Consider the following 11532-nt stretch of genomic DNA (forward strand, 5'->3'; position numbering starts at 1 on the left):
ATTTGTTATTTGATGGGGTCAGTGACCCCCCCCTTTTGAAAGCTAGAAAGAGTCAGGAGAAGAAGGCAAAAATTTCATAAATTATAAAAAAATAAATAATGAAGACCATACCTCCCAAGTGTCCCTTTTTCAGAGGGACAGTCCCTCTTTTGACAGCTCAACCCGCAGTCCCTCATTTGTACTGGAAAGTCCCTCTTTTCTCTGCACTGAACAGCCAGAAAAAGAAACAAAGTTTCTCACTTAATTGGCTTTTAGCAGAGAGCCCAGAACAGGTAACAGGTGCAAATAAGATACTTTGTAACAATTTTGAGACACAAAAACACAGTTTAGATAAGGAGAAATATTTTCAAACTTTCATAACCTGCCAAATTTTGTAAAACAAACATGGTAATTAGGGGGTGTGTCCACAGAAAGGGGTGTGGTCCAAAAAATGCTGCCCTACGTGTGAAAAAAATTTTTTGTCCCTCTTTTTACTTCCAAAATGTTGTGAAGACCAATTGAAAGGTTGCTTAGATGTGACCATTCCATTTTATAACACACTAAAACTTAACCTAAAGGTGATCCACCCAAACTGTGTCAATGGCCGGGCGTTATGCATAACAATTCGACCCTGTCGGCAATTAAACAGCCCCTTCCATTTCTCACAACATTCCCGTTCTAATGTAATTTTGCTTATATCATCACCAAAACAGAGACAGCAGTCTCCAGAAATCAACGCGACGTTACGTTACTACGCATCCTCTGACGTAATCTCGTAGATGCACATGTCTCTCGCGAGATCTCTCTGTTCGACTAATGCGAGCGGAAGTTGCTCGTATTTCTCTTTTCCGGCGGCCATAGTAGACTGAGCGGCTGGGTAAGGCGATATCGGGGTTTGAGAAACGTAAAATCCGCTGCCATCTGTCCTCTGGGTGCTTGTTGTGTTCTTGTTCCGTGCGCCGGTAGCTTCAATGGAATACTGACTGGCCTGAGAGGCGCGTATGGCTGGGATTTAATGCTCTTTACTGGAGAGGTTGGACTGACATCTGAGCCTCCATCTCCCGTGTGTGTATACGCCGGGGCCTCTAATTGCCATTACTGTGTTTCCCTGGCTGCAGCTGTAGCGCCTGGAATACAATTCACTGTCCTATAAATATACTTTCTACTGTTCTAAACCTGAAGTGGGGTGGCTAGTGATAGCCAGGGATCAGCTGACTGCTCTTGGAATTCCCAGGGTGTACATTATTACAATCTTGAAAACGAGAATATCAAAGTTATTAGGAAAGAGTGACCTGAAATAATGAGCTGTTGTCCCATTGCTTTAGTGCACCAGGAGGGCAGCCAGTCCCTTACTTCTAGTCTAACACTTATGGCCTTGGAAATGGGTATCTGTAACATTTGCACCATTTACAAAGTAACAGTGTTCTGTAAATCTCAGAGATGCACATAGGCACTATTTTCCTGGATCAATAACTTTTTGATGTGTGGTTAAACCTGTGATTTCATTTCTGGTTGTTCTGTCAGATGGTGGGTTAGTATGGGTGAACTTATCTCTACTGGAAGGCTTTATATTGTTTTGTGGGTGCCCAGCTTGTTAGTAGTAGGTAAGTGCAGGATTTACCTTATGGCAGGGCCGGAACTAGGTCACAATCATGGGGGGGGGGGGCACACTTAAGTCGTTTTTTTTTTGTTTTTTTTTTTAAACACTGGTTTGCTTGGCCTTTAATAGTTTTTCAATCTTATATACTGCCTGTTCCAACCCCCTCTTGCATGTGATTTGTACTGCAAGCAGAAGCACTCCCCGCCTCCCTCTTGGCAGCTACTGGTACATATTTGTGGGCAATATCTTGGTTGCTGCTTGTATAGGTAAACAGATGATATGGGGCAATATGATGGATTTCTGGCTGCTGCTGGCACAGATACAAATTAGGGCAATATGATGGGTTTTTTTGGCTGCCTCTGGCATCGGTACAGATTGGGGTTAACAATATGATGGATGTTTTGGTTTATGTTGGCACAGGTACAGATTGGGGTCAATCTGAGGGATCTACTGCAGTTGGCGCAGGTACAAACAAGGGCAATTTGATAGGTGCCGGCACAGGTACATGGGGCAATATGAATGCTAAGGTGGGGCAGGTGAACAGATTGAAGCTCTTGCTTAGGGTGCCAAAAAACCTTGGCCCGGGCCTTATGGCCAGTATTGGCAACTGAAAATATTGTTTAATCAGAATGGTTTAAGCCTGGTGGCAGCATGGGATGTCCTAGGGCAGGATCCCCAACCTTTAGAACCCATGAGCAGAATTCAGAAGTAAAAGGAGTTAGGGAACAACACTAGCATGAAAAATGTTCTTGGGGTGCCAAATAAGTGCTGTGATTGCCCATTTGGTAGCCCCTGTGTGGATTGTCAACATACATTGAGGCTTTGTTTGGCAGTACATCTGTTTTTTATGCAACCCAAACTAGGAATTCAAAAATAAGCATGAGGCCACTAGGAGCAACAACCAAGGGGTTGGAGAGCAACATGTTGCTCACAAGCTAATGGTTGGGGATCACTGCCCTAGGGACTGGAAATATGTAGATTCTGGCAAATGCCAGAGGAGCTGCAGTAAGATGCCATAGACAGTTACTATTTAGTGGGGTGGTGAGGGGCTGGCTGTTCTGTGTACTAGAAATGGCAGTGGCTATAGATATATATATATCTATATATATCTATATCTATATATATATATTGGTGTGAAAAACTATTTGCCCCCTTCCTGATTTCTTATTCTTTTGCATGTTTGTCACACTTAAATGTTTATCCTCATCAAAAACCGTTAACTATTAGTCAAAGATAACATAATTGAACACAAAATGCAGTTTTTAAATGAAGGTTTACGTTAAGGGAGAAAAAAAACTCCAAATCTACATGGGCCTGTGTGAAAAAGTGATTGCCCCCCTTGTTAAAAAATAACTTAACTGTGGTTTATCACACCTGAGTTCAATTTCAAAGGTTATAAAGCCATTTCTAAAGCTTTGGGACTCCAGCGAACCACAGTGAAGAGACATTATCCACAAATGTCAAAAACATGGAACAGTGGTGAACCTTCCCAGGAGTGGCCGGCCGACCAAAATTACCCCAAGAGCGCAGAGACAACTCATCCGAGAGGCCACAAAAGACCCCAGGACAACATCTAAAGAACTGCAGGCCTCACTTGCCTCAATTAAGGTCAGTGTTCACGACTCCATCATAAGAAAGAGACTGGGCAAAAACAACCTGCATGGCAGATTTCCAAGGCGCAAACCACTTTTAAGCAAAAAGAACATTAAGGCTCGTCTCAATTTTGCTAAAAAACATCTCAATGATTGGCAAGACTTTTGGGAAAATACCTTGTGGACCGACGAGACAAAAGTTGAACTTTTTGGAAGGTGCGCGTCCCGTTACATCTGGCGTAAAAGTAACACAGCATTTCAGAAAAAGAGCATCGTACCAACAGTAAAATATGGTGGTGGTAGTGTGATGGTCTGGGGTTGTTTTGCTGCTTCAGGACCTGGAAGACTTGCTGTGATAGATGGAACCATGAATTCTACTGTCTACCAAAAAATCCTGAAGGAGAATGTCCGGCCATCTGTTCGTCAACTCAAGCTGAAACGATCTTGGGTGCTGCAGCAGGACAATGACCCAAAACACACCAGCAAATCCACCTCTGAATGGCTGAAGAAAAACAAAATGAAGACTTTGGAGTGGCCTAGTCAAAGTCCTGACCTGAATCCTATTGAGATGTTGTGGCATGACCTTAAAAAGGCGGTTCATGCTAGAAAACCCTCAAAGCTGAATTACAACAATTCTGCAAAGATGAGTGGGCCAAAATTCCTCCAGAGCGCTGTAAAAGACTCGCTGCAAGTTATCGCAAACGCTTGATTGCAGTTATTTCTGCTAAGGGTGGCCCAACCAGTTATTAGGTTCAGGGGGCAATTACTTTTTCACACAGGTTTGGATTTCTTTTCTCCCTAAATAATAAAAACCCTCATTTAAAAACTGCATTTTGTGTTTACTTGTGTTATCTTTGACTAATCTTTGATTAATAGTTAAATGTGTTTGATGATCAGAAACATTTTGTGTGACAAACATGCAAAAGAATAAGAAATCAGGAAGGGGGCAAATAGTTTTTCACACCACTGTGTGTGTATATATATATCTATATCTGTGGATCTATGGATTTATCCTGAAATGCACCCAGGACTTCAACGACGCGAGTGATGGCTTTGTGCACTGTACTTGTGCATATATATATATTATGTGTACACTACATATCAATTATGGGTTGCTGGGGAAATAGTCAGCAGTACCAAGAGGACTGCAAATATTTTTATAGTTTCTTCTCTTTAATAAATGTTGTGTTTTGAGGCATTTTAGGCAAGTGCTAGTGGCATAGATGCCTGATCCCACTTCAGTTGCCAGTGATTTTAAACATGTTGGGCATTTTTCCAATCGATATTCATGAGTTGAAAAAAATAAGTATACTCCCTTAATGCCTGTTACTTTTTTCTCCCCTTCTTAGTAACCATGAAGTTCAGTCGGTTTGTCACCTCAGACCGCAGCAAGAACCGCAAGAGGCACTTCAATGCCCCCTCTCATGTGCGCAGAAAGATCATGTCCTCTCCCCTCTCTAAGGAGCTAAGGCAGAAATACAGCGTCCGCTCAATGCCCATCCGCAAAGATGATGAAGTGCAGGTAAGAACCTGTGGATTTCATTTATGGTTGTTTGATTTGTTGTAAGCTTTTTTTGTGTGTGTCTGGAAAGAGATAAATACTCTTCAGCATTAAAGAGAATATACTGAGGTGTAGGTCATAATTAAGCCGTGGTCTTAGAGACATGACTCTCTGACTCAGAGACTTGGCCTACATAAATGTGTACTGTGCATAATTAAATTAATTAATACTATGGTTCTACGTAACACATGAGCATAGTTTGTTCTTTCTTACTCCGTATTAAAATGCTTTTACGATAGCGAATCATGAACAGCTTTCTATTCTGAATAAAGTCTGAATAAACATTAGTAGAACACCAATATATTATGCAGCTCTGTACAATAAATTGGTCTATATATTGAATATACAGCTTACCAATAACCTATACTAGAGGCAGAGCGTGCTCTGCCCAAAGGAGCTTACAATCTAAAGTGTTGATTAGAAAAGGGATTTTCCTCTTCTAGTACAGTTTCAGCTCTGTAGGGTGAGAAAAGTAATGTTCTGCTAAGGTGCTATGCAGAGCAACACCCTCGTCTGAACTTTTCTCCTTACTCTAAGGCAAGTTAATACAACTGAACAGCAGATGGCGCTGCTTGATACTAGCAACGTATAAACTGCTAATATATTGACAACTAGAAAGATATAAAGTGCTTAGAAGTAATTTTTCTACAGGTTTTTGTTTCTTTAGTCCTCATTTGTGGGTGGTTTGTTTTTTGTTTTTTTGTATTGCATTCTTTGGGCATTGTGTAGCAAAGCCTGCCTTTTAAATTCTCTATTTGTAGACAACTGTATTTACATCTCTTCAATTCTTATAGCATAGATGATCCACCTCCCTTCTGAGACTTTCCCTTTATACCTGTGTATGGAGGACTGTTAACTGGGGGGCAGATTAATTCTTCTGGATTGGAGCGGTGTTTTGTCCAGTGACTCTGCACCTCATGAGCAGAAGAAATAAGGATTTTGTTTGCTTTCTGTGTTTTATGTGTCAAAACTCTAAATACATAATAGCCTATCCTTGCTTCTAGGTGGTTCGTGGACATTACAAAGGCCAGCAGATTGGCAAAGTAGTCCAAGTGTACAGAAAGAAGTACGTCATCTACATTGAACGCGTGCAGCGTGAGAAGGCAAATGGCACTACAGTTCATGTCGGAATCCACCCCAGCAAGGTATGTTCATTTATAGTGGGACATTAAGATGTTAACACTTTATAGAAACCAGACTTCAAAGGAGAAATCTGTGTGGTTCATTATTAATGTTTAGTACGTTCTAGATGAGCCTATTCTTTTCAGTTGGTTCTATTTTTTTTAAAAAAAAATTTAATTATTCGCCTCACTCAGAATGTTGTCAGTGTCACTAACTCGGCCAAACTACAGCGTTTTTCATTTCAGGGCTGGGCAGTAGAACAAATTCAAAAACCATCTGAAATTAAGATACATTGTATGTTTTTGTTTTGTATAAACCATGCTAAGTTTAGGGTATGGTGCTATTTTAAAAAATTAATTTTTTTTGGCACCTTTTGAGGTTTTGATTTGGACTACTTTTACTTTAGTAGTTTGGTAACATTGAACTGCACACAGAATTTTGTTGGAATAGACACAGATTACATTCTCTTTAGATGATCTGAGCATTAATGGAACTCTTGGCTACTATGTTAGGCACCCAGTAGTGAATTCAGTCACTACGTATTTCTCCCATTTTACCTTTTGTATTTCCAGGTGTTTTTCATGCTTGTGCAGTAGAGTACAACTAATACATTTTATTCTACTGCCCAAGCCGGTGATTTGGTAAGATGTCTGTGCATTGTTTTGCTTTTTTTTTCCCCCTCTGGGTGAATACATTTTTTCCCTAAATAGTGTACTGGCCAGGGCAAAAAACTGACATTTTATTTACTTGGTTTTTGCTCCTCCCCCCAATGTTTGGTTGTTCCCCCCTCTAGCTCATGATATGATATGCAAGTACAGGAAAGTATGATGCTTGCCAGTCATTTAGTCATGGTTTCAAGATTATCTTGGACAGCAAATATATATTTGCCCCAAATCTCAACCTAACTGACCTGGGTTTTTAGTTGTATGTAGGGGATAAACTCAGTTTGGTAGGTAACAACTGTTTTAAAGAAGTTGTTCACTTGACTTCACTTTTAGTATGATGTAGAGAGTGATATTCTGAGACTATTTGCAATTGGTTGTCATTTTTTATCATTTAAGGTTTTTGAGTTTAGCTTTTTATTCTTCAGCTCTTCCGTTTGCATTTTAAGCTATCTGGTTGCAGGTGTCCAAATTACCCTAGCAACCATGCATTGATTTGAATAAGAGACTGGAATATGAATAGGACAGGACCTGCATAGAAAGATGAGTAATAAAAAGTAGCAATAACAATACATTTGGAGCCTTAGAGCATTTGCTTTTTAAAAGGGGTCAGCGACGCCCATTTGAATGCTGCAAGGAGAAGGCAAATAATGATAAAGCTATAAATAATGAAAAGCAATTGAAAAGTTGCATAAAATTGGCCATTCTATAACATACTAAAAGTTACCTTTAAAGGTGAACCACCCTTTAAAGTGTCTGTATGAAGGGACATGCTGGTTGAATAATAAGCTTGCAATACAGATACAGGTATGGGTCCTGTTATTCAGAATGCTCAGGACCTGGGGCTTTTTGGATAATGGATCTTTCCGTAATTTGGATCTTCATACCCTAAGACTACTAGTAAATCATGTAAACCTTAAATAAACCCAATATGCTGGTTCTGCTTCCAATAAGGATTAATTATATCTTAGTTTGGGTCAAGTACAAGGCACTGTTTGGTTATTACTGACAAAAAGGAATCATTTTTAAACATTTGGATTATTTGGATAAAATGAAGCTTTCTGGATAACTGGTTTCTGGATAACAGAATACATTGTGCTTTGGATTAAAAATTAGATATGCAGGTTTAAGTATTTAAAAAAAAAAAAAAAAAAGTGGTTAGTTGTTAGACATTTAGCACCTTTGGTTCTTTACAACTGGATGATCAATCCTGCAGCTCGGGTGTGTGATTGCTCCTTCATTTGTAATTGGCCTATGGCAGGATTACACACCCCAGTCTAGAATGAGTGAAACAACTGTGAAAGAACCCTTAGCTGTTAGAAACAGTGCAGGACCACGCACACCCTATGGAAGATAAGAGACGCCTGGTGCACAAGGGTAGAGGCTCGGCCACCTCACAACAGGATACAAATCAGCAACATCCAATGGCACACAGGACTACAGGAATTCTTCCAAAAATTCTTTATTTACGGATTGCAAGTGCAACGTTTCGGGGATTTCTTTCCCCGAAACGTTGCACTTGCAATCCGTAAATAAAGAATTTTTGGAAGAATTCCTCTAGAACCCTTAGCTGTGTCAGTGTCACTTTTCTGTTACGTATCAGTGGACTGGAGGAGCCTTTGGCTACAAACACTTTGTGTCGCAAATCTTAACAAATATCGGCACCTATCTATGTATCTTTATATGAACGCTTTTTTTCCTGTAATATGGCTGAGGATTTAAATCCCAGAATCACATCGAAAAAAACATGACCCTTTTAAGGGCACCTCTTGCTAAAACATATTATCCCCAGCTAAAGCTGTGAGTGTTTGAGCCAATAGAGCATGCACTCCGGTTGGTGGTAAACGTTTTTTTTTTTGTTTTTGTTATGTTTTTTTTAAATTGTCCAGAGTCTTTAAACATATGAAGGTTAAAAAATTTCCAGCAACATCCTGGCTGGGACCTTTATAAACCTCAATGCAAGTGCTGTAAAAATGTCTTGAGTGAAAAGTGTTTTCTGCCTGTTTTCTTTTTAATAAAAACAGAAAAATATTTTGCAATTATAAAACACTTAAGGGATTTATTTTTGAACTTATAAATATAGCCCCTCCCCAGTGCACACGCTAGCACTGTGAACATGGTAATTTGTTGGAGCTCTGTATAAATAATCCACTTCTCTAAGCTGCAGTGTTAGGCTTTGTAATAAGGAGCAACTCATTAGGGTGCTTTTCCGTGGGCGGTTTGTGTAACTACATATCACACAGCAAACTACGACCTACAGAACTAGGAAGGTAGAAAGTAAGTGTGGCTTTAATTTCTCTAGGGTAAGAAATAATTATTTCTTAAAACAATAAGCAAAAAGTATGTTCAGCACCATCCCTAATTGACTTCATCTTAAGATGGTGTACTCCTCTAACGCCTGCTCCTGTTCTGTGTTATAAAATGGTTCTTTTCAAATGATTTTAAGCTCTTTCTACACAGTGAAATGTTTGAGAAATGTGGTTAACATTTTGGTTTGCCTTTATGTGGCCCCTTGGGCTAGACCTGGTGTGGTCCATAGACAGGCTGCGTGTAAGTGTTAAGGACCACTCCCCCTTTTGAGCTTAAAGGAACAGTAACACCAAAAAAATGAGTTTTAAATGAATGACAATACAAGGTAGTGTTGCCCTGCACTGGTAAAACTAATGTTGGCTTTAGAAACACAAATATCATTTATATAAACGAGCTGCTGTGTAGCTATGTGGGCAGCCATACAAGGACAGGATAGACAGTAGATAAGATACATTCTGCAGAAACCCTGCTATCTGCTGTGTAACCTGAGCCTTTTCTCCTTTTGCCATCTTGAATGGCTGCCCCCATTGCTACACAGCAGCTCATTTATATAAACTATAGTAGTGTTTCTGAAGCAAACACACCGTTTTACCAGTGCAGTGCAACACTACATTATATTTCTATTACTTTGAAACACTTATTTTTTTTAAGTGTTACTGTTCCTTTAAGGGCTATGTGCTTATGTGCCAGTGTATCTATGCTGGGGGAAAAATGTCTGCTTCCTTCTGCCCCGACACCAGTGTTTCGCTGACAGACGTCTATTGCATTTTTGCACCAAAATTCACACCATCTGTGCCGTTTAGTTCCTGTTGGGCATCACATTTTTGCAGAGTAAGTGTTAAGGCAAATTCTCTACATTTTTGGTGCATCCCAGTACAATACAAATTCTTCTTTTACACTAAGCAACGGACTACATATTTTTGTAAAAAATTTAAAAAGAAGCTATGCCCCTGAAAAACACCTAATGAAATTAATTGCTGCAGCAGCACTTCGATCGTTGATTTAAACTTTTATTTGTGCAAAAAACACAGCCGTGTTTTTTGCACAAATAAAAGTTTAAATCAACGATTGGAGTGCTACTGCAGCAATTAATTTTGTGTGGATTTAACCTCTGCAGAGAGGATTACAGCGTGAACCCGATGCTCCAAACAGCAGATCACTGTGTCTGGCACTTTATTTTGACTTTTCTTGAAATACACCTACACACTAACGACTCCAAAAACCATTTTCACATATAGGTCTACTCTCCCAAATCACTGATCCGATCGCAGGAAGGTCAGAACCAAAAGCAATAATAGGCGGAATACCCAGCGAAGTGGGTATCTGAGACTCTTCAGGGATTCCTCCCTGCAGTTTCCAGTAAAGTACCAGAGGAAATAAGTCCGGATATGTCAGGATATCTAGTCATCAAAGAAATTGCAGTAACACGGAGATCATAAAGAGAATCAATGGGCAAAATACAGAACAGAGGAGCAAAGAGCATCAAATACTGATCTAATAACTGCACGAATAGCGTTTACACAAACTGGATGGCCACAGCATCGCTTTATAAATATCCTCCTGCAAACTTGCTTCTCATTTACTTTAATGACAAACCAATGTCATGTGGTAGAGATATCTTAATGGTGGGCAGTTATATTGCTTAAAGTTTTGATCTCTGTGCCAGCAAAGCAGCAAGCTTCCAATTCATGTGAATAGTAACTGGTTCTCTGCATGGGACGGTGTTATGCAATGTTTCTCCATGAGATGACTCTGGTGCTGAATTAGTAGTTGGAACTGAGTGACAAATGCTGATGCTCAGTGTTTTGCAACTGTATCTTGTTTGGTGGGAAAAAAAACTCCGTACAATACTGGCTTCTCATCTGGGTGTGCCAAATGTTTAAACACAAACTAAGCACTCCTTTTTTTTAATGTCTAGGGTAAATTATGGACCAAACGCTTTCCTTATAAATGGCATCTTTTAAAGGAGAATTCAACCTGTAATAAAAATAAAAAAACCTCCCCCCTACCCTGGGTAGACCCTCCTCCCCCCGGGCAAATGCCCCTAATTATTTACTCACCCCTCTGTGCAGATTCTGGCCTCGGAGTTCACGGCAGCTACCTTCTTTCTTCAGTCTTTTTTGGGAGATTCGGCGCATGTGCAGTTTGGGAGTCTTTCCGGCCCCGAACTACTGCACATGCGCCAAAAGTCACAAAAATTTCCGATTTTTTTTTTTTTTTTGTAATTTTGTGACTTTCGGCGCATGTGCAGTTGTTCGGAACTGGAAATTTACTCCAACTGCACATGTGCCTAAAATGCTGTCAAGACCCGAAGCTTACCGGAGAAGACGTTGGCTGCCGTGAACTCCGAGGCCAGAATCTGCTGTAGTGGTAACCTCATTTTGGGTATATTACTTGTAGCCCAGACTTTACTGATGCATGGTCTATTTGTAGTGAAGTTATAGCAGTAAGGTTGGCTACTGTGATCTGCGGGTCACCTGATGTCTTTTTGTGTACCCCCTGTTTCTGCCTCAAACTTTACTTTATTATATGTTCTTTCCCACAGGTGGTGATCACAAGACTAAAGCTTGACAAAGATCGCAAGAAGATCTTGGAACGCAAGGCCAAGTCTCGCCAAGTTGGCAAAGAGAAGGGCAAATACAAGGAAGAAACCATAGAAAAGATGCAAGAGTAATATGTCAATAAATATACAGTTGGTTTCTACAA

At 40.0% G+C, this 11532-nt stretch overlaps 1 protein-coding gene across 1 annotated transcript; it reads left to right on the top strand.

Moving 5' to 3' along the window:
• The first annotated feature begins 721 nt into the window (after positions 1–721).
• On the top strand, positions 722–11532 carry rpl26.S (ribosomal protein L26 S homeolog). Its single transcript, XM_018256130.2, has 4 exons — positions 722–856; positions 4521–4693; positions 5737–5877; positions 11372–11532. The coding sequence occupies exons 2-4, from the start codon at positions 4526–4528 to the stop codon at positions 11498–11500; spliced, it is 438 nt and encodes a 145-aa protein (XP_018111619.1). The 5' UTR covers positions 722–856; positions 4521–4525; the 3' UTR covers positions 11501–11532.

This window comes from Xenopus laevis, chromosome 3S, assembly GCF_017654675.1.
Source record: "Xenopus laevis strain J_2021 chromosome 3S, Xenopus_laevis_v10.1, whole genome shotgun sequence".
Lineage (NCBI taxonomy): Eukaryota > Metazoa > Chordata > Amphibia > Anura > Pipidae > Xenopus > Xenopus laevis.